General features: G+C 36.8%; 1 protein-coding gene across 4 annotated transcripts in view; it reads left to right on the forward strand.

Annotated features, from left to right (window-relative positions):
- GLRA2 (glycine receptor alpha 2) overlaps positions 1-24289 on the forward strand; it is a 222265-nt gene that overhangs the window by 32348 nt on the left and 165628 nt on the right. For 2 of the 4 annotated variants that reach the window (XM_050775257.1, XM_050775255.1), the window contains 2 exons: positions 16504-16571; positions 23408-23631. In XM_050775257.1, coding sequence (XP_050631214.1) covers positions 16504-16571; positions 23408-23631 — 292 coding nt within the window. Of the gene's footprint in view, positions 1-16503; positions 16572-16662; positions 16731-23407; positions 23632-24289 lie in introns of all 4 variants that reach the window. The other 2 variants (XM_050775258.1, XM_050775256.1) reach the window with 2 other exon arrangements.

The following is a 24289-nucleotide window of genomic DNA, read 5'->3' on the forward strand; positions in this document are numbered from 1 at the left end:
TTATTTTCCCCCTTTGTCTATTGAGCTAATGGAAAGAATCTTTATGCTAGACAAAATCCTTTTATTCTAAAGGAAATTTAATTTCTGTATATATCAGGCACGTACATTTAATATTCCATTCCTATCCAAGGCCACACATTAAAGCAATTGTGGTACTTGAAGACACATTAAATTATTTATGAGAAATTGCAAAGTGAAAATGCCATTTTTTTCTATTTGTGACAAGAGAGAAAAATAATATTATTTTCATCTTGGAACTCAAAGATTTCCCTCTGTTCTCAAGTAGTCTTTTACCTTAAAAGGATGCTGGGAAATAATTAAGGAGAACTAACAAATAGTGACTAATTGTCTTGGTGTTACACGGGATACCCTATTCTTTCCCAATGTTTATTTTTAAATAGAATCCGTCATAATGCTTTTCAAAAAATAATATTTGGCCAGGTGTGGTGGTTCATGCCTGTAATCCCAGCACTTTAGGAGGCTGAGGTGGGAGGACTGCTTGAGTCCAGGAGTTCAAGACCAGCCTGGGCAACACAGTGAGACCCCCATCTCTACAAACAATACAAATTTTTAAAAATTAGCTGGGCATGGTGGTGCACACCTGTGGTCCTAGCTACTCGGGAGCCTGAGGCAAAAGAGCAAGGCTGCAGTGAGCTGTGATTGTGCCACTGCACTCTAGCCTGGGCAACAGAGAGACCCTATCTCAAAAATAATAATAATAATAATAACATTTATTGTTAACTTAGAAAGCTATGGTACATACAAATATATATATACACACATATACACACACACACACATATACATTAACAAGTGTTTTAAAATATAGTCATGAATAATAGAAAACATTTTTGTTATCTAGGTTTTGAATATGCAAAATACTGAAGTCTCATGTATTTTTATGAGCAATGTAAGTCATTATAATAACTGAGTCATATATTTTTGTATTTGTTGTCCATATTATCTGGCTTAGCCATTTCACTTCCATATTATCTCCTAACGCTTGTGATAAATAGCGTTCTGATTCAGGCTTGATGGTTTTTCACTTGAGCCCACTCCAGGGCATCTGGCTCTGAGGCCATCACTTCCCATCCAATCTTTCTGCTATGACTTTGTTCATGCTACAGAGCACAATATCATACTCATTGTAGATAGTCCTACAGGCAGTCCCTATGCTCTTCCATGTCCATGGCTAGTCCTCACTTTCAAGCTATGGAAAGACCATGGAATTTATAATAATTCCTGTTGTTCTCTAGCCTCCTAGTCTGATTAGGAGCAGGGCCAGGCAAAGTTGGCTTACAGACCAAATCTGGTCTACCACCTGTTTTGTAAATAAACTTTTACTGGAACGCAGCCACACTCATTTATTTACATATTGTCTATAGCTATTTTCACTGCAAAAGCAGAATTGAGTAGTTATGACAGAGGCCTTGTGGCCCACAAAGGTTAAACTATTCAGTATCTGGTTCCTTAAAAAAATGATGTTGACTAGGGCACTGAGTTTTTAAGACAGCTCAGCCAGGAATTAATACATTGGTCAAATCCAGTTACAAATAGAGCTTTTCACTCACATCCATAAGTTATGTCTGCAGACTAGAGAATCATAAATTTAGTCTTAAACAGGTAACTGGGAAAAGTTAAGCTGACTTTACTGATTTTCCTCTTCTATTGCCTCTCTATCCTAGATACCTACTCTGCAGCCCCAAATAGAACATTTCTTCCTTGGCAGGAGCACAGAGTTTCATAATAGCCCTTTGATTGCCTTTAGTCCTTTTAATAGTTCTGTTGTTATCATCTAACATATATATTGTTCAATAAGAATGTTTTAATTGAATTAATAAATGAAAAACGTGGATCAGCATTTTGAAAGCTACGTTTTGCAGAATGCTTGCTATCTTTGAAATGTGTTCCATGAAAAGGATGGTCTATCTAAAAAACAAAAAAATCTATGGTCAAATAAGTTTGAGAAATCATGACACACACAGTTGTTTTTCAGGAGCACCATAGTTCACATAGGTGTATTAAAGTTTTGGAGAAGGGGAGGGTGACTTCAACAAAATGGCACAGTAGGCAGCTCAAGCTCTCAAAAAAGAGTAGAAACTGTCAGAACCAATTTTGTCAGAATTCTGGAAAACAGTCAAAAGTTTACAGCAACCAAATGTCCACAAAATCCAGAAAAAGATAACTTCAAAATGGTAGGAAAGTTTCATGGTATTTCTACTTGCCCTTGTCCTATCCCCTCCCTGGTATGGCAGTAGTTTTGGTTTAAAATTGGTAGTAGCCTACACTCCTAGTATGGGGCCCTGGTCCCTTGATCTGGAAGGAGTAGACCAAACCTTATTCACAAATTATTTTATGTGTCTGTTCTAACCTTTCTATAGGCTGCCAAAAGGACAAATGCAAGGAGTTTATATTTGTTTTCTAGGGCTACCATAACAAAATACCACAGACTGAGTGGTTTAAACAACAGAAATGTACTTTCTCACAGTTCTGAAGGCCAGAAGTCCAAAATCCAGATGTTGACAGGTTTGCTTTCTTTTGAGGTTCTTCTCCCTGGCTTGTAGATGTCTGCCTTTTCACCGTGTTTTCACATGGTCTTTCCTTTGTGTAAACACATCCCTGGTGTCTCTTTTTTTCTCTTCTCATAAGGACACCAGTCATATCAGATTAAGGCCAACCCTCACTTAAACTTAACTAACCCTTTATAGACCTTATCTCCAAATATGGTTACATTTTTGAGGTACTGAGGGTTAAGGCATATGAATGTGGTGGGGGACACAATTCAGCCTATGACAATGCTCATCTCTGTTTTTACCTAACTCAGGATGGAAAGGCAGTGAGTATTAAAAAAATACTGCAAGTCAAACTAAAAATCTTAAAGGGTAAAATATTATAATTGAAATATACAATAGACCATCTAAGAGCTTGGGAGTAAAACCTAGAGATTTTCTTAGGGAAATTAGGACATTCAAAATTGGCCATGTATATGGCAAATTTAGAAAGCCACTGCATTTTCAGGGAAATATGTATGCTCAGAAAAGACCCGAGCAAACCCTTACCTTTCACCTTGGGCTGATCCCTAGATTCAGGTCAAGCCCAGCTAATTGTTGAAGAGCTCTGGCATAGAGCCAATCTGCAAAGACTGGGAGAGGTATGTTTTGTTTGCTTGGTTGGTTGGTTGGTTGGCTGCTTGGTATTTTAGCTCCTGATATTCAAGAAAATCTCTCATAAAATTCTAGCTGAACACAGGCTGAGAAACAAAGACTATAGTGACCATACATGAGAAGGAATATTATAGTCTTTGCAGAAATAGTTTTGGAAAGTCACTAAGCAAATGGCATACTATACCCTTCAACAATCAAAACATTCAGCAAACTCTAGAGAGGGTAGATAATTTTCAGTTACCACATTATGATAAATATACAGTTTTCAACAAAAATCACAATGAATAAAAAACAACAAGAAAGTATTGGCTAATTCAAAGGAACAAAATAAATTGATAGAAATTATCCCTGAGGAAGTTCAGACACTAGGCTTACTAAACAAGGACTTTAAAACAACTGTCTTAAATATGCTCAAAGATCTAAAGGAAAACAAAGACAAAGAATGAAAGGAAATCAGGAATATTACATAGGAATAACAATATCAATAAAGAAATTATAAAAGTATAAAAAAGAACAAAATGAAAATTTTATTGTTTATTTATTTTTAATGTTTGTAGATTTAGAGAGTACAAGTGCAGTTTTGTTACACGGACATATTGCCTAGCAGTGAAGTCTGGGCTTTTAGTGTACCTATCACCAGAATACTGTACATTGCACCCAATACGTAAGTTTTCATTCCTTATCCTTCTCTTGTCCTCCCTTTTGGAGTCTCCAATACCTATTATTCCTGTCTGTATGTTAATGTGTATACATTGTTTAGCTCCTACTTATAAGTGAGAACATGCAGCGAAATTAAAATTTTAGAACTGACAAATACAATACCTAAAATAAAAATCTACTGAGTGGGTTTAAAAGTAGATTGCACTGTCTACAATAGCTAAGATTTGGAAGCAACCTAAGTGTCCATCAACAGATGAATGGATAAAGAAAATGTAGTACCTATATACAATGGAGTACTATTCAGTCATAAAAAAGAATGAGATTCTGACATTTGCCACAACATGAATGGAACTGGAGTTTATTATGTTAACTGAAATAAGCCAGGCACAGAAAGACAAACATCGCATGTTCTCACTTATTCGTGGGAACTAAAGATCAATTGAACTCATGGACACAGAGAAAAGAGGATGGACATCGAGAGAGTAGACGATGGACTGAGGGGGAAATGGGGTGGTTAATAAGTACAAAACATAGAAAGAATGAATAAGACCTACTATTTGATAGCACAACAGGGTGACAATAGTCAATAATAACTTAATTGTACATTTTAAAATAAAGAGTGTAATGAGGGGATGAATACTCCATTCTCCATGGTGATTATTTCACATTGCATACCAGTATTAAGACATATCATGTATCCTATAAATATATATACCTACTATGTACCCAAAAAACTTAAAAATATAAAAAAAAAACCAAAACCAACAACGACAACAAAAAACCAGTAGATTGAAGATGATAGAAGTCATAGTTAGAAATTTAAGATAGATGGATGAAAATCACCCAATCTCGGTGAGCGCACTGGGCCTAGTGCATCAGGGTGCAGGGGCAACCTGAAGTATAGGTCAGAGCTGGGGAGGCATGGGGGCACGTCTGTCACTGTCCTGGGGACCATCTCCAGCATGGAGCCTCACAGCGTGGAGACCTATGATCCTGACACCTGCAGATGCTGAGCTGACCAGAATTGGAAGCCAGTTTAAACCTGGGGGAGATCAACATACTTTTGGATTAAAGGGAGTCTTCAGGCTTCAGCATCCTGTAAGACTTTACTTTCCCTTTTTGAAATGTCAAGAATATTTGCAGTGTTCTGGGGAAAAAGTGCTGGTCAGTTTTCCAGTGCGAGCCATGATTTATTTCTATAACGATGAGTCTGATTCAGATGATGAAGAGCAAGAGGAAGAAACCAGCCCTTCCATTTTCTGTCCCAGCAGGTGAAAGGTCTGGAGGAAAATGGCCTGGGGGAAAGGGCAGAGACAGGAACATAAACCGAGGATGGCAACCTGAAAGAAGGGGTGGCCTCTGTGTGGAGGACCAACTCGCCTGTGGTGACTCCTCAAGGGGCAGGGAGTGCTCCTCATTCACACGAATAGGGCTCTCTCCCATGCCAGCTCCACAGGGGCTGTCTCCTCCTGAGCCCTCCTCCAGGTCCTGCCCCCCATGCTTTTTTGAGGACAGCCAAGCCGGGAGACGGTGCATCCTCTACTGAGTTTATAGAGGCTGGGGGCTGCTTTGACTGCCTCTGGTCAGTGCTGTAACTCATGGCTGGAACTTAGCTCTTACTTTTCTTTCTCTTGGTGATTCCTTTTTAGTGCACTTATACATACCTTTGAGAAAAGATTTTAGGACAAAGAGAAGGTTTGTGTCAACATGAGTTCTTTTTTTTTTTTTTTTTTTTTTTACTTTCAAATGAAAAAATGAAAATTTATATATATATATATATTTTAAACATGAGTTCTTATCAGGCGGAACCATCTTTCAAAGTTCATTCAGCACAGTCACTCTGCTGATCAGATTACAAATTATTCTATATAGATTATTAACCCTCCTCCACCTCTCAACCTGAGACTCAATTTTTAGCTATTTCTGCTTTTGTAAAAACAATTTAGATATTAAATTTTAATTTAAAATAAATAGAAATTCTGTATCTGAAAGGTAAAACAGAAATAGAAAATTCACTAGGGTAGTTTAACAGTAGGTTTGAGCAGGTAGAAGAAAGAATCAGTTAATGAAGATAGGAAAATTGAAATTATCAAGTCTGAGGAGCAGAAAGAAAAAAGAATAAATAAAAGTAAACAGAGCCTAAGATACCAATGGGAACCAATCAAAGAGACCGATATACACATTCTGGAAGTTCCAGAAGAATAAAGAAAGAGTGGAAAGAATATATGAATAAAAAATTTGAGAAATAATGGTTCCCACATTTTATGAAATATATAAATCTATAAATCCAAGAAGCAAAATAAATTCCAAGTATGGTAAACACAAAGAGATCCACAATGATACATATTATAATCAAACTGTTGAAAGCCAAAAGCAATGAGGACACTGTAATAACAGCAAGAGAAAAGCAACTCATGACATACATGGGATCCCTAGTAAGACTATCAACTGGTTTCTCAGTGGAAACTTTAAGGGCCAGAAGACAATGGGATGATATATTTAAAGTGCTGAAAGAGAAAAAAAAAAAAAAACTGTAACTGAAAGTTTATATCCAGCAAAACTGTCCTTAACAAATGAGGAAGAAATTAAGACATTACTAGACCGGCAAAAGCTGAGGGAGTTCATTACCACCAGACTTGGCCTACGAGAAATGATAAAGGGAGTCCTTCAAGCTGAAATGAAAGGATGCTAAACAGTAAGTAAAAGTCTTATGAATAAATAAAGATCTCCCATAAAGGTAAATGTATGGGAAAATGTAAAAACACTATTATTGTATTTGGAGTTTATAACTGCACTTTTATCTCCTACAGGATTTGGAAAGACAAACGCATAAAAAATTATTAGTTGATTTTATTGTGCATGCAATAAAAAGATATAATCTGCAACAACAAAAACATAAAGGAGAGAGAATGGTGTTGTGTAAGAGTGGAGCTATTGTATGTTATTGAAGTTAAGTTGGTATCATTTCTGACTAGGTTGTTATAAATTTAGGTTGTTAAATGTAATTCCCATGGTAATCACAAAGAAAATATGTGAAAAGTTAACAAAAAAGGAAATGAAAAGAAAATCCAAATGGTTCACTACAAAAAAATCAACTAAACATAAAAGAGGTCATAACAGAGGAAATGTAGGACACAAAAAGCTGTAAGATATTCAGAAAACAAATAAAATGATGGAAGTCCTTCCTTATCAGTAATTACTTTAAATGTAAATGGATTAAACACCCTAATCAAAAGACAAGTATTGGCAGAATGGCTAAAACAGACCATGATTCAACTATATGCCATCTACAAGAGACTCACTTTAGTTTCAGAGTCACAAGTAGGCTAACAGCAAAAGAATTGAAAAAGATATTACATAAAATAGTAACCAAAAGAAAGTTGAGGTGGTATACTAATGTCAGACAAAATAGATTTTAAGTCAAAAATTGTTAAAAGAGACAATGACATTATATATGAGAGAGATCTCTAAAGATGTTCTATTTATTATTAAAAATAGTTGGAAGTCTCCAACTATTGTAGAAATGTTTATTTCTCTCATCACTTTTGTCAATATCTGCTTTATATATTTTGGAGCTCTGTTGTTTGGTGCATACGTGTTTAGAATTATTATATCTTCTTAATGAGATGACCATTTTATCAATATATAATATCATTGATTTCAGGACACTAAACAAGCCTCAGTAAGTTTTAAAGTATTGAAATAATAAAATGTATCTTTTTCCACTATAGTGGAATGAAGCTAAAATCAATAACAGAAGAAAAACTGGAAAATTCATAAATATTTGGAAATAATACTGTCTTAAACAAACAATAAATCAAAGAAGAAATCACAAGGGACATAAGAGATGAATGAAAACAAAAACACAACATACCAAAAACTTATGGGATAGAGTGAAGGCAGTGCTTAGAGGAAAATTAGGAAAATTTATAATATAAATGCCTACACTTAAAAAGAAGAACAATCTCAACAACATAACTTTATGCCTTGAAGAACTAGAATAAGAAGAGCAAACTAAACCCAAAGTTATCAGAGAAAGCAAATAATAAAGATTAGAATGGAGAAAAATGGAAAATAGAAAAAGAGTTGCAGAATAAACAAAACCAAAAGTTTATTCTTTCAAATATCAGCCAAATTGATAAACATTTATCTAGACTGACAAAAAAAGAGAAGACTCAACCAAAATCAGAAATGAAAATGGAGTCATTACTATTGACCTTATAGAAATAAAAAGAACTTTAAGATTATGAATAAATTAGATAACCTAGATGAAATGAACAAATAAGTAGAAACACACAATTTACCTACACTGATTGAAGATGAAATTAAAAATCTCAACAAACATATAACAAGCAAAGGGATTAAATCAGCAATCAGAAACCTCACAACAAAGAAAAGTTCAAGACCAGATGGCTTCACTGGTGAATTCTAGCACACATTTTAAAGAAAAATTAACATGAATCTTCAAACTCTTCCAAGAAGTGGTCAAGGAGGAAACGCTTGTTAACTTATTCTACGAGTCCAGCATTACTCTAATACCAAAGCCAGATAAAATCACCACAAGAAAAGAAAATCACAGACCAATATCCCTTTGTAGTGAGTGCTTGTGATTGTATGTTGTCTTGACATACATTTTACATGTAAGTTTAACTCTCTCATGCCAGAAAGAGGGCTCAGTCACCCTTGACATATTCTCATATTCTCCCCACCTGAATGCTAGCCAGAGGTGAAACTTAGAGGCATCTCTCCTGCCTAGCAGGGAGGACTCCCTGCTTTCCTGCTACATCCTTTAAAGAGACCATTCAGACATTTGCCTGCGAACTTAAAGTGATCACCTCTCGGTTACAAAATGACCATTTGAAACTAGTTCCTGCTCACTTTTAAACCACGAATTAAAGCCCTCCTGTGGGAAGCCTGTTTAGATAACACCCTAGACTGAATAAAAGCATTGGCCCATGGGTCCCTTCTCTCTCTCTGCCTGTGCACCCTGACCTCTACATGTGTGCAGTCTCTGGGCATGCTATGTACCCTCCAGGGTACATAAGTAGTAAAAATTAAACTTTCACGTTGCGGTTGTGTCATTAAAGCTGTTCTGGCAATCTGACCCCGACAGTGGGGCAGCCCCAAAGTGCACAGATGTAGATTGCCTCTGCTGGTGCTCTTTTGTCCAAGTCTCTTAGCTGCTGGAGGACAGTATTTAATAGCTAGATTGATAGAGTTTCATTCACAACACCCTTATGAAGGTGTATTTAAAAATCCTTGACAAAATATTAGCAAACCATATCCAACAGCACAGTAAAAGGATTATACACCATGACCAATTGAGATTTATTCCAGAAATACAAAGGTGGTTCAATATAAGAAAACAAATTAAAGTAATATACCACATTAATAGAATGAAGGAGAAAAATACACAATCACCTCAATTTATGCAGAAAAGGTATTTGGCAAAATTCCAACATCCTTTAATGATTTCAAAAACACTTAGAAAACTAGAAATAGAAGAAAACTTCAACATGATAAAGGGAATTTATTAAAACTCACAATTAACAACATGATCCAACTATAGGCCATCTACAGGAGGCATACTTAAGAGTGAAAGATTGAAAGTTTTTCCCTCTAAGATCAGAAATAAGACAATACCTGTCCTCACCACTGCTATTTGGCATTGTATTGGAAGTTTTGTCCAGAGCAATTAGACAAGAAAAATAAATGAAAGGCATCCAAACTTGAAAGGAGGAAGTATATCTTTACTCACAAATGACACAGTCCTACGTATAGAAAACCCCAAAGAATCCAAAAGAAAATTGCTAGAGCTAATCAATTCAGCAAAATTGTAGCATACAAAATGAACACACAAAAATCAGTTGTTTCTGTATACCTGCAATAAACAATTTGACAAGAAAGTTAGAAAAAAAGCACTTCCATTTATAACAGTATGTAAAAGAATAAAATACCTAAAAATAAGTTAACCAAAGAGGTGAAAGTTTTGTACACTGAAAACTATAAAACATTGCTGAAAAACTCAAGACCTAAATAAATGGAAAGACACCCCTTATTAAGTCATGAGTAGGAAGACAATATTTTTAAAGTGTCAATACTACCCAAAGTTATCTACAGATTCAATGCAATCCCTATCAAAATTCCAAGAGCCTTTTTTGGCAGAAGTGGAAAACTCAATCCTCAACTTCATATTAAATTGCAAGGGGCCTTGAATAGTCAAAATAACCTTGAAAAAGAAGAACAAAGTGGAAGGACTCACAATTCCTAACTTCACAGCTTAATACAAAACCACATTATCAAAACAGTGTCATACTGGCATAAGGATAAATATATTGACCAATAGAATAAAATCGATAGTTCAGAAATAAACCCATACACCTATAGCCAATTGATTTTGACAGGGTTGGCAAGTCCATTTAATGAGGAAAGACGAGTCTCCTCAAGAAATAGTGCTGGGACTTGGCTGGGCATGGTGGCTCACGCCTGTAATCCCAGCACTTTGGGAGGCCAAGTCTGGCAGATTACCTGAGGTCAGGAGTTCAAGACCAACCTGGCCAACATGGTGAACCCCTGTCTCTACTAAAAATACAAAAATTAGCTGGGCGTGGTGGCCCATGCCTGTAATCCCAGCTATTCTGGGGGCTTAGGGAAGAGAATTGCTTGAGCCTGGGAGGCAGAGATTGCAGTGAGCCAAGATCATGCCACTGCACTCCAGCCTGGCCAATAGAGCAAGACTGTGTCTCCAAAAAAAAAAAAAAAAAAAAAAGAGTGCTGGGACAACTGAATTTCCACATGCAAAACAATGAAGTTGGACCTCTCTTATACCATATACAAAAATTATCTCAAAATGAATCAATTACCTAAATGTAAGAGTTAAAACCAGGCTGGGCGCGGTGGCTCAAGCCTGTAATCCCAGCACTTTGGGAGGCCGAGACGGGTGGATCACGAGGTCAGGAGATCGAGACCATCCTGGCTAACACGGTGAAACCCCGTCTCTACTAAAAAATACAAAAAACTAGCCGGGCGGGGTGGCGGGCGCCTGTAGTCCCAGCTACTCGGGAGGCTGAGGCAGGAGAATGGCGTGAACCCGGGAGGCGGAGCTTGCAGTGAGCTGAGATCCGGCCACTGCACTCCAGCCTGGGCGACAGAGCGAGACTCCGTCTCAAAAAAAAAAAAAAAGTTAAAACCAAAAAGCTATTTTTTAAAATATAGGGTTAAAGCTTCATTACCTTGGATTTGGCAATTGATCCTTGGATATGAAACAAAAGTATGAGAAACGAAAGAAAAAATAGATAAATTAAACTTTACCAAAACTAAAGGCCAAGTGTGGTGGCTCATGCCTATAATCCCAGCACTTTGGGAGGCCGAGGCAGGCAGATCCCTTGAGGTCAGGAGTTTGAGACCAGCCTGACCAACATGGTAAAACCCCGTCCCTACTAAAAATACAAAAAATAGCTGGGCATGGTGGCGGGTGCCTGTAATACCAGCTATTTGGGAGGCTGAGGCAGGAGAATCATTTGAGCCTGGGAGGCAGAGGTTGCAGTGAGCTGAGACCATGCCACTGCACTCCAGCCTGGGTGAAGGAGTAAGATTCCATCTCAAACAAACAAACAAACAAAAAACCCTAAAAACTTATATGCATAAGGACATTATGAAGAAAGTGAAAAAACAGTAAAGAAAATATTTGTAAATCACGTCTGAGGAGGGTTTAATATTCAGAATATGTAAAGAACTACAATCCAATAAAATGACAAAATACCCAATTCAAAAATGGGTAAAAGGCTTAAATCGATATTTATCCAAAAAATATATAAATAGCCAATAAGTACATGAAGAGATGCTCAATGTCATTACTCATTAGGGGAATGCAAATCAAAACCACAATGATAAACCATTTCACACATCCTAAGACGGCAATAATTTTAAAAATGGAAAGTAAGTGTTGACACAGATGTGGAGAAATTGGAACTCTCATACATTGCTTGTGACAAAATGGTGCAGATGCTGTGGTAAACAGTTTGGCAGTTCTTCAAAATGCTAAACATGAAATTATCGTATGACCCAGCAATTCCACTTCTTAGTATATATCCAAAAGAATTAAAAGCAGGTACTCAAACCTACTTTTATGTAAATATTCACTGCAGCATTATTCATAATGGCCAAAAAGATGAGAACAATCTAAAGTGTTCATCAACAGATGAATAATGTTTCATATATACATACAATAGAATATTTTTTCATCATGAAAAGGAATGAAATTCTGATACATGCTACAACATGGATGAACCTTGAAAACATTATGTTGTAAAAGAAATGAGTCACAAAGGACAAATATTATATAATTCCACTTACATTAAATATCCTACATAGACAAATTCATAGCGAAAGAAAGTAGATTAGAGGTTACCAGAAGTGGCAGGGAGGGGAAAGGAAAAGTTATTTCTTAATGGTTACAGAGTTCTTATTTGGTGTGACTGAAAAGTTTTGGAAACAGACTGGTAATGGTTGCACAATATTGTGAATGCAATGAATGCCACTGAATATAGTTCAAATATATATTTATATAAAACAAATAACATATGTGTTATAATATATAATACACACACATATCTATATAAAACACCACGATTTAAAAACAATAAAATGCTTTGGGAAAATCTACATTAAAGAAACTACATAACTATTCAACAGTGCTTTCCAAACTTGTTTGACCTTAGAAGTTTTACAAATGGACTATATTTCAAAGGACATTTATGAAAGATAGAAACAAAATACAAGTGATCATAATGTTGAAAGGGAGAAAGATGGTCTGCAGCTACAAGTCCCCCTTGTTAAAGTGCAGACTGCTTCAGCAGGTCTCAGATGGGGCCTGAGGACTTGGCATTTCCAACAAGCTCCTAGGTGATGCTGATGCTGCTGGTCCTCAGCCCACAGTTTGAGTAGCAGGGGATATAATAGTGCTATATATGAAGAATAGCACTATTCTTCATGATCCTGTTCCCTACCATAGCCAATTTGATCAACTGATCTGAAAGCAAAGATGTTAATGGACAATAACAATTTATTATGCCTCCAACATAGCATAGTTATAATTTTACATGGATTTCTAAGATAAATGCCTTATTCCGAAGAAGATACTCTGAGAAAGTGATATATAGCAACAAAGAAGATCAATATGGGATGGGGATTGTCATATTTTGTGCAGGGGGCAGGTGAGGTGGAATTATTTTTTCAAATACTTTTAAAGTATGCCAGATCTATGTTTTACTTCCATTTATATTTGGATTGCATACTTGAATTATGGCCAGATCACTCTTTCTCATAAGAATAAAATAAAAAATAAAGGAAAAAATGAGAGCAAGAGAGAAAGGGAAGGGGGTCAGGAAGAAGGGAAGAAGGGAGATAGGAGACAAGGAAGGAATGAAGGATAGGAATGATAGTGCCATGAAAAACTAGATGTCTACATAATTCTTTTTACCAGTCAGATTCTCATTCAACTCATTTTTGAATATCACTTTGCTGATAAATCAATTAGATGGGGTTAACTAGTGTAAAATGTTTCCTTCTATAGTTTACAGAACACGTTCATTCACTGGTGATCACATCTAAGAACATGTCCCTATCAATCAGAACACCTGAGCAGACTATTGTGCTAAATGCAGATGAAAGGTTGTGTTGACACATACTAGGATAACTCCTAAAAGTTGGGGGGGGGGGGGTGGCGGGAAACAGTTCTCTACAATTCAACCCAAAGAACTTGCAGGTCAACTTCCATATTTAGGTAGCTTATATCACTAGGATAATTGTATTGGCCTCAGGCATTTTACCCCTGTAGTTAAGAAAAATGTCCTTAAAGTTAGGCAATTTCTGCCTCGTATAAACTCTGTGACCTTGGGAAAATTAATGATCTTTATGCCTCAATTTTTCTCATCTGAGAAATGAAGGTAATGATAATTATTGAAGAATGAAATAAGGCATTCACTGGCACACAGCAAGGTTCAAATATATGTCAATTCTTAGTATATGCATGTGCTAATCCCTCATCAAAAAACATTTTTTCTTTCTAAGGTTTTATATAGAAATGAAAATGAACCTTGAAACAAAATGCCCAAAATTGAAAAAGTCAGATGTAAAGGATTAAGAAAGGCACAAACCAATGTAAAATACCATGGTTAGCAGATCAGGAGGGCAACAGGATATTATGAAATGAGGGAAGTGCAACAAAATGGTTTAAAGTTTAGGTTTTTGGAATCAGAATGATGAGACACTGAGTCTCAGCTTTTCTAATTACTGTGATGTGACTTCAAGCAATTTAACCTCTAACACCATGTTTCCTCATCTGTAAACATTTACTAGAGCAATAAACAGATTCTTCTTTTGTGAGGATTATACTAGATGATTTTTTAAAATGCACTTAGCACAGTGCAGCAATATATGGTAACTTAAAAATTACTTTGACTTCCAGCAACATACTCATAAAGCCACTTACCAGGAAAGATAAAAACAAATATATAATGGTATGACCCAGCTTTCTAAATGCTTCCAAGCCAGTTGGGTAGGCTAGACAAGCAGAAAGTGTACAAGACAACCAATGTTTAAATTTTCAAATTTCTGCTTTTAAATGACATTTCTCTTTTTCCTGTTTATTCTTCCCATCATTCATGTTTTTGGTCTATCTTGCATATAAGAATTCAGGAAAGTTTTCCACCTTGAACTGGAAGATCTCAAAGGAAATATTTCATTGTGGAGAGAAAGGGGAAAAGCAACCATATATAATTTCTTGTGACTTGCCTCTGCCTTGTCTCATTTATTTCTTATTAGCAGAAAAAAATGTTTGTTACAAAATGGAATTTTATAGCCAAGAAAGAGGAGAAAGTATCTATTTGGCTTTGTTTTATTTTGAGCAATCAAAAAAGAAAAAATCAAGCAGAGTAGAAGGTGACCATGGAGAAGAATTCATCATGGCAGATGCTGACATAAGAGGGGCAGGGACAAATTAAAAATACTTGGAGCATTTCAAAGATGTCTACTGAAAACTGTTTTGGTAATATGATGGTGCCTGTGATTCTGTGCCTGCAAATATTTTTTTAAAAAATCACAATTACATTTCAAAAGGTAGACTTAAGGAGGGCTATAAGGGGCCCTCTCAAATGAATGAGTTAAAGAGGCGAAAGAAGAGAAAAACACACTGATAGTCCTGGTTTGCGTCTATCAAAATTCATTAGTAATAAGTATCCAAACTATTTTAAGTATAAATCCTGTTATACAAAAGTATGCATAAGAACACACTTGTACTTTCATTAGGAAAAGAGAGTTCTGAGGGTTATAAGGTGTTTTTCAAGGGTCATAGAACTCAGTACCTATCTTTTCATATCCCCACTGCAGAAGATTACACAGATATGAGCAAACACACATATAAAAGAAATCACAATTACTGTTTCATTAAAAACAGAAAAACTAGTTATGTTTCAAAGAATAACAACACATCTCTTTTACCAAAACACCTTGCTCCTTCTTTTACCAAAAAATTTTGCCTGGGGAGTTAAATTAGCCATTGTACACCAAATTTCCTCATTTCTAGAACCCGACATGGACTTCTGAAGGAGTTTAAAAATGCAGCGTTTAAGTGCAGCCATAACTTGTATTTTCACTACCAGCCTTTGAGGGAGGCCTCAAGCCAAATTCCTCTTCTTTCAGATCCTACAGATTTGTTGGGTACTGAGCCAACTAGGGTGTTTCTTGCACTGGGCTGCTGATCCTTTGTCACATAAAGAGAGACACATTTCTACAGGAGAAGGCAGCAAATAAATAGATAGTTCATGGCAATATTAGCTCAGAAAGCATTAGGGGAAATTTCCACAAAGGCAATAAACATCTTCTCCAGCAAAATGTTAAGCAGGGAATCATTAGACAGTGATTTACTTACTGACAAAAGGTAAGAGAAAAAGAAAGCTGCAGTCAGGCTAGTCACTGGATCTCTGGAGATAAAAATGGACTCTTATTTTGTTCAAAGCACATCTAGGATGCAATAATCCTTGCTTTACACCATATTTACTAAGGTAACAATATGGACATAAATTGACATTTCTGTTTGCGTTTATGTCTTAAAATAAGTTAATTTTATTTGTTATATTTCTGTACATCATTTTTCATTGGTGGTCAGAGAATATAAAGAAGGAGTGGCGTAAATTCAGAGGTGTCAAGAAAATCAAAGTAACTTGCTGATTTAAAGAATGTCATACAAAAGGAGGTGGATGTTTCTGACTCATCCATAACTTAAAATGCAGCTCCATTTTGACCTCATGACCAGGCTATTTCATCACTATGAGGCAACCGCTGTTGATGTCTACAATGTTGATGATCCTAAGGTCAAAAATAAAAAAGCCACCACCCAAAAGGCTATTTTAATAGAAACTTATGACAGTGAATTCAGTTCAGTAGTTTTCAGCTTATATTTTCCAAATCCAAAACGCTTCAGGGTAAGTTGCCATTGCTTAACAGCCATTATCCAAAATACAAGTGGGAATGTTTTCATTATGCACCTCTGGGTAAAAGTTTTTTTTTCAATCTCACCATGATTTTAATTTTATTCAAATCTCTAGCCAATTGCACAGATGTTAATGGAGGTGTATTTTTGCTTCAACATCTATTGCAATATTCTCATTGCATTCTGCAGGTCCTCCAGTAAACGTTACTTGCAATATTTTTATCAACAGTTTTGGATCAGTCACAGAAACGACCATGGTAAGTCCTGCAATGCCACTGGCAAGAGAAAGACATGACTCAATTATGCCGTGAACACAAACTGTCAAATTTTCTATTGTTCAACTTGCAGGGCCTCCTGTAAATGTTACCTGCAACATATTTATCAACAGCTTTGGGTCAGTAGCAGAAACTACAATGGTGAGTGGGGCTGAGCATTGAAGCCATCGTGTGAAGGAATGGTACGTGGGATTGAAGTGCACTGTGGCATATTTGTGAGACATTTACTGAGTGCCAATTTCCAACTTTGCTTGCCTCTGAAAAGCAATACTTTATACTACTTTATTTTGTAAAGTCATTTGTCAAGTGTTCATTACTCAATATTCAGTAATCTTATATCCATCATGCCAGAGAAATTTTTAAAACATTTGATGTTTTAATGGTTTTCTGTAGAATTATCCACAATAAACATGATGCATAGTTATGGATATTTAAATAGGTGCATCTCCAATGCTTCAGAAGTACAAATTTCAAAGTTTGAGAGATGTAATAGTATCACCAGTTTTTTACATGAAATGGAATTTTTAAGATAGTTGAGCCTCCCTTTGATGCCACATTTAAGATATATTCCAAAGGGCTGAACTTAGAAAAATACACACACACACACACACACACACACACACACAATTTTGTTGGCAAGAGAAAGTAGTTCCAAGTCCATGACAATTATACCATATGCATGCCTTTTCCAAAAACAAAAAACAAACAAAAAAACTGTAAACTTAAAGCTAATTAGAAGCTCATTATAGAGTATGAGTAAACATGTTTCATATATGTGAAAAAGATTTCAGATACTATAAAATCTACAGTGCCTTTAAATTTTTTTTTTTTTTTTTTTTTTTTTTTTTTTTGAGATGGAGTCTCTCTGTCACCCAGGCTAGAGTGCAGTGGCACGATCTCGGCTCACTGCAACCTCCACCTCCCGGGTTCAAGTGATGCTTCCACCTCAGCCTCCCAAGTAGCTGGGATTACAGGCGCACACCACCATGCCCGGCTAACTTTTGTATTTTGGTAGAGACAGGGTTTTACTATCTTGGCCAGTCTGGTCTTGAACTCTTGACCTCAGGTGATTTGCCCGCCTCGGCCTCCCAAAGTGCTGGAATTACAGGAGTGAGCCACCATAGGATCTCACTCTTCTGCCCAGGTTGGAGTGCAGATCATGGCACACTGAAACTTCAAACTCCTGGGCTCAAACGATACTCCTGCCTCTGCCTCCCAAGTAGCTAGGACTACAGGTGTGCATCACCACATCTGGTTAATTAAAAAAAAAAAATAAATGTGGCAATGAGATCTCACTATATTGCCCAGGCTGGTCTCAAATTCCTGGCCTCGAGCAATCCTCCTGCCTCAGCCTCCCAAAGCGCCAGCATTACAGGCATTAACTACTACACCCGGCCTTCTAAACACTCTTCATAAATATCATGGTCATGTTACCTGTGACATAGCCTATTGGATCATTAAGAGTTCTAGGCTACAGCATGGAGGTTGCATTTGGGTGAGATATTTTCTTGGTCCCCATATTATTTACTTTAAGTCCTAAATCAATTGGCTGGGTCTAATTTACATGACTATGTAAAGTTTACAACCATTCATTTGATAAAACCAAAATCAAGTGTAATTGAGTTTGACTAAGTATTATGGTGCCTGATGTCCTAAAAATAATAAGCATAATGCCATTGAGAAATTTTAAAAAGTTTCCTTGTTTTTATGAATTTTCTCTTTTTGGCAACTAACATCATGTTTAATAAATTACTGTACTTTGTGGTGTCCTTCATGTTAGGAAGAATTAATTTACCTTTACCACTTTTTTCCCACTGGCAAAATTAGACATAATTCAACTCCACTACCCATTTTGATATTATTCTGAAACATTATTACCCAGAAATGAGACTTGTGAGACTTTGACAGGATGTAGTGAATTTAAAAATTTACCTAAATAGGATAGTTTTGATAGGGTTATTAAATGACTCATAAGAAAAGCTAAACATAGAAAGAGTATATCAATTTCCGGGTTGACATTCAGTTTCTGTCTCTCCCCTCTTGGCTTTATCGTAATAAGAGGGGAGGCAAAGCTTCCAGTAGCCCAAATCACTGTCACCAGCTTTACACGATGGCATTCAATGAAAATATTTGCACGACCTAATGCTGATTGCATTAATTAGACTCCCATGTTGCTTTGATTAAATCTCCTCATTGCATCGTATTCTCAATCAAAAATGTAAATGTGTACCTTTTCGATGTTCATTACTGCAAAACAAGCTAAACATTTAAAGAGATTAAAATGGAAGCTATGGATATCCTTGTTTTCTCCTATATTGAACAGCTACTGAAAGTTTAATAAATGAGATGCTCAGGTACTTCCCAGTCACTTATTTAGTGACCTTTGTCATGCTTCTTATCAGAAAATTTGGAAACTGTTGCTCAAGGGTAACATACACAGCCTGTCTATTCTGCTGTATAATACAGATTGAATTGCATGGTTAGAAGACTGATGTATATTGTGCTTCTTTTGTTTTACTTCTTAGCTTTGATATAATGACAAACTTCATTTGCTTTAAAAATATATTTTGTTTTATTCAATTTTGGCTTTGGTGAAAAACTACAGAAAATATTTTTTGGAACTCTATCATGCTTGTCAAAGAAGAAATCCTCAGGCCACCTAGGGTAGGGAATGGCAAATTTTTTCTGTAAAAGGCCAGACAGTATACTTAAGACTTTAAGAGCCAGATAGTCTCTGTCACAACTATGTGATTCTGCCCTTTTGGCATGAAAGCAGCCATAAACAATAGTAAGCAAATAGTTGTGGTGGTGCACCAATAAAGCTTTACTTACAAAAACAGGCCAAGGCCCAAGTTAGCAAATAGGTGTGGTTGTGTACCAATAAAGCTTTATTTACAAAAACAGGCTGAAGCCAAATTTGGGCCACAGGCCATAGGTTGCCAGCCCCAGATTTAGGGCATCAGTATTTAAGTGGATGCATAATAAGAATGTGAGAATTGCTCCAACAAGAAAGGGCCTTATCTTCCAAGATAATTGAGGCCCTGCCTGGGACTCCACCCGGTAAACCAGTCTTAATTAGCTCAGGCTGTGATAACAAAGTATAGATTGGTTGGCTTATAAACAACAGAAATTTATTTCTAACAGTTCTGGAGGCTGGAAGTGTGAGATCAGGGTACTAGCATGGTCAGGTTCTGATGAGAACTCTATTTGGGTTACAGACTGCTGAATTCCTCTGGTATTCTCGCATGGTAGAAAGAAAATTATCTGGAGTCCCTTATATAAGGGCAGTAATCCCTTTCATACTGCTCTACCCTCACAACCTCATCACCACCCAAAGGCCCTGCTTCTACCCTCTAATACGATCACATTGGAGGTTAGAATTTCAACGTATGAATTTTGAGAGGATTCAAACATTCAGTCCATTGCACACCCAAAGTGTCATCACAGCCCAAGTTTTCTTTACCATACCCCTACGATTTCACCATCCATAAATTTACTGATAGTTTCACAAAATTTGACTCAGAAAAATTGGTCAAAAAAATTAAACAGAAACAGATTCTTCCCTGAACTGTCTTTAGTTGTAGTCAGAATCCTTAGCTTTATGCACAGTGATGAGGTCATTGAGGACATTGATTAGTGCTATTTTCTGGGGTAATAGTTTTGATTTCTCTACATTTTCCAGAATAAACTATGTCCAAGAATGCCTCAGAATTTTGAGTTTCTAAATCTGTTGACTTTCCTCTCTTCCCTTACACTTCACTCTCACCCCACTATCCAAAGAGCATTATTAAAAGTTTTAGTTTGGGGTATTTGTTTCCAAATAAAAGGCAATGATTATGTATTTAAAGAACTCAACATGGCTTTCTTTGTTGCTATCCAGTCTGCCCTTCCTATGGTTAATGAAGTCCCACTAATTTATTGTAGGTATTGCCTGCCCACAAAGTATAGGCCTGCTTACAGACCTAATACCAATGATCACTCTGATATGTTAGTGTCAGAGATATGTACTCACAGGACAACACATTTGTGTTACTCTAAGGAATATTTTTATGTATCATTATTTTTATGGATATATCATTCAAAAATGCATTTTTGTTCATTAAGAGACACAAAAATCTGTCAGTGGTCATTGCTAGTTGCCCTAGCATTAAGAGTATTCAGTGGAACAAATTTTGTGTGTCCCAAAGACTTAGATGACTAATAAGGAGAAAATGATAAGATAGGTTATATTCTGTTTTTGAAATGCGAGTTTACCATTTTCTTTTATTTTTCTCTTTTCTTTAGTTTCTGATGGCAAGTGAATTTACAGGATGGGGAGTATATTTGCAACCCCTGTTTCCTTATATAAAGGCAGAGTTTGAGAATTTTAGTAATGTCAGTAAGGGTCAAGGGTGCTTTCATACTACCGTCTGTATATAGCTTTCCCCCAAGTTTGGGCCATCAGAAAATAGAGAAAAGATGCTCTCTTCCCAGCTTCCAAATGACTGCCTGGAAGGATGTAGGTAGATAGTGTGTGATTTGGACATATGGATGCTGGAACACTATCCATGACACAGCAGTAGATCCTACTCTGCTCCTCATGATAGGACGGTGAACTGAAAGTGTACAAAATGTGTCTGCTCAGAGAACATCTCCAGAATATAATTCTAGGTCCCTCAAATCCTTCCCCAAAACAAACATTTCACATGCTTTGCTGGTTTCTTCTGCAGAATGAAGAGTTGTTTTATCTCCAATCTGAAATCACACTCCTGAAGAACTCAGATTAAGGAGATAGACAGCCCCTTATTAGAATGCATGTCATGCTATAACTTCTGAAATAAGACTATGAGTCCCCTTTCATTCTATAGCTGCATAAACAAGTTATAAGAAGATGCTAACTTATCAGGGATAGCAGGTTGCTACATTTCTTATTTCTGACTTCTTAAGGAAGAATCAAGAATCTATTACAAGTCTGACTTTTTTTGTTGTTGTTGTTGAAATGGAGTCTCCCTCTGTTGCCCAGGCTGGAGTGCAGTGGTGCAATCTCCGCTCACTGCAACCTGCGCCTCCCGGATTCAAGCGATTCTCCCACTTCAGCCTCCCGAGTAGCTGGGTCCACAGGCATGCACCACCACACTTGGCTAATTTTTGTATTTTTAGTGGAGACGTTGTTTCACCATGTTGGCCAGTCTGGTCTCGAACTCCTGACCTCAGGTGATGCACCCACTTCAGCCTCCCAAAGTGCTGGGATTACAGGCGTGAGCCACAGCACCTGGCTCAGGTCTGACATTTTTTTAAACAAATATATAAGGTGACCTTGGTCTCTAAATTAGCAGTGCAATGGTAAAGCTTCAATTTATCATAAAGTAACTGCCCCCTATAACTTCAAACTCAAGGTTAACTTCTCATATTAAAGCTCACACAGACTTGAGATTAGGCCTACTTTGGGCACTCTTCCCAAGAGCTGCTACCTCCAAAATGCTCTATGAACTTGATCATCAGAATGAATGTATTTGAAAAAAAGTCATGGGAATTTGTATAGTTTAGTAAATAGGTAAAAAACCAGAAACTGTATTGAAGCTTTTTTCCATACACCCTGATCTTTACAACTTAATTATTTTTTTCCCTTTTGATCCTGGGGGAATTCGCCCAAACTTGCCATCCTGAAATTGTCTCCAGAGTAGAGTGACTCCCAGTGGAGTGACCAACTATCCCAATTTGCCTACACTGAGGAAGTTCCCTGGGTGTGAGAGTTTTGGGGCCAAAATTGGGAAGTTCTCAGGCAAACCAGGACAAGGTAGTCACCGTTAGAGTAATGTAAACAATGACCAAAAATCCAGGTGCCAAATATGTAGAGATGGAGCAAGTAAGGGTAAAAAATGTAAAGAAAGAGAGTAAGAATGAATTAGTATATATCACACTTGTGGTCACAAGTAGCAATAGTGGATAACTACTAGCTCTGAAACCACAGACTGGCTTGGTTAGGGAATACTGTTGAAGCCTCAATCGGAGTCCAGATTATCAAGTGACGTAGTACTTTCAATGAACCTAAGGTCTTTGAGTAGAAGTCCCCAGGAGAGCAGTCACTGCCCCCAAGCTATTCATTAGCACAGAAGAAAATTCCCAGACCAAATGGGAATGCCAGGGGTTTACCTAAGGCTCCCACAGTGTTCCGATTGAGAACATGAAACATCTCTGTTTGGATGAAGCATCAAGTTGGCTAGTGTAGATACAACACATTCAGAGAAAATGATAAAATAAGAATTTCAAAAGTAAGTAGCTGCAAGGAAAATATTTTGTCAACATGAAAGATCTTAATGTTTATGTTGATAAATTTTAAAAATATTGCCCCATCATGTCATAGTTTTTATAAGATTTTCACTACTCAAATTACACAGTGGGTTTCCTTCTGCCCACAGCATCTGAGCAGAAAGGGACCAGAGATCATGTGATTTCTGATTTGGAAAATAAATCAGTTTTATTTGACAATCTGCCATCACAGACTGATTTCTGCGTTCATTGTTTACCTTTTTCTGTAGCAAAATCAGCTTGAGTTAGTATTATCTCATCCCAAAATGAATAATTCAAACACTAAAAAATTCAACCAAGTCAACCTGTTTTATTGGTGTTCTGGTTTGGTTGAATCTTCCTTTTTCTTTCTTCTACCTTCTGTCCCCTCTCCTAATGGAACTAAATGGTTTATTTTGACCAAGGTATACACAGTTTGGTTTACTTGGACACCAAAGCTGTATCAAATTAGGGAGAAGAATGAGAGGGAAATGCAAATAGAACTCTTATGCCAGGGTAATCAGTAACACTTGTCCATGACATTTCTGTAGGACTACCGAGTGAATATCTTTCTGAGACAACAGTGGAATGATTCACGGCTGGCGTACAGTGAGTACCCAGATGACTCCCTGGACTTGGACCCATCTATGCTAGACTCCATTTGGAAACCAGATTTGTTCTTTGCTAATGAGAAGGGTGCCAACTTCCACGATGTCACCACTGACAACAAATTGCTACGGATTTCGAAAAATGGCAAAGTGCTCTACAGTATCAGGTAAGCCTCCACTGGCTGCACGTGTTCGCATCTCCATTTCTCTGCTAACATAGAGCTGCCTGATTCTGCAGGGTAGGATGTATATGAATATTTGACTTTTGTGGTTTCTTGTTTATCATTTGAATTTTAAAGTTGGTGGAGAGTATCAGAAGTCCCCTTGGTCTCGTAAATGTGATTCTCCATAACAAAAATGTATTTGGTAGGATGGTACATGGTTAATGGTATTGTGTAATCACCTGCACAAATGTGTTCCTGATTGCTTCAATAAAGGAAGTACAGGCTATTCATTTCAATTGCCATTAAGCATAATATACGAAATCTCATTTCAATAATTCTGTCATTCTGTAACATTCAAACACACACACACACACACACAAATTCAATAGCTCAGCATAGTCATTAACAACATACTTTTAGTTGGATAAGTGGAAACCTGGTTCCAATGTCAGCTTTGCTTCTAAGTAAACATGTGACCTTGATCTCTTAACTTTTCTTGGACTTGGGCCTGGGACAGACAACTCCTGAGACCCATTTTTGCTGTTATATTCAAATATCTTCTCCAGAAGTGTTATCACTCTAGGCTCAAAATAATCTCCCCCTTTTCTGAACTCTAATAGCAATTTCTCTGTAAGGCTCTTATTTTTTCCTGCCTTATATT

Source organism: Macaca thibetana, chromosome X (genome assembly GCF_024542745.1).
Source record: "Macaca thibetana thibetana isolate TM-01 chromosome X, ASM2454274v1, whole genome shotgun sequence".
Taxonomy (NCBI): Eukaryota; Metazoa; Chordata; class Mammalia; order Primates; family Cercopithecidae; genus Macaca; species Macaca thibetana.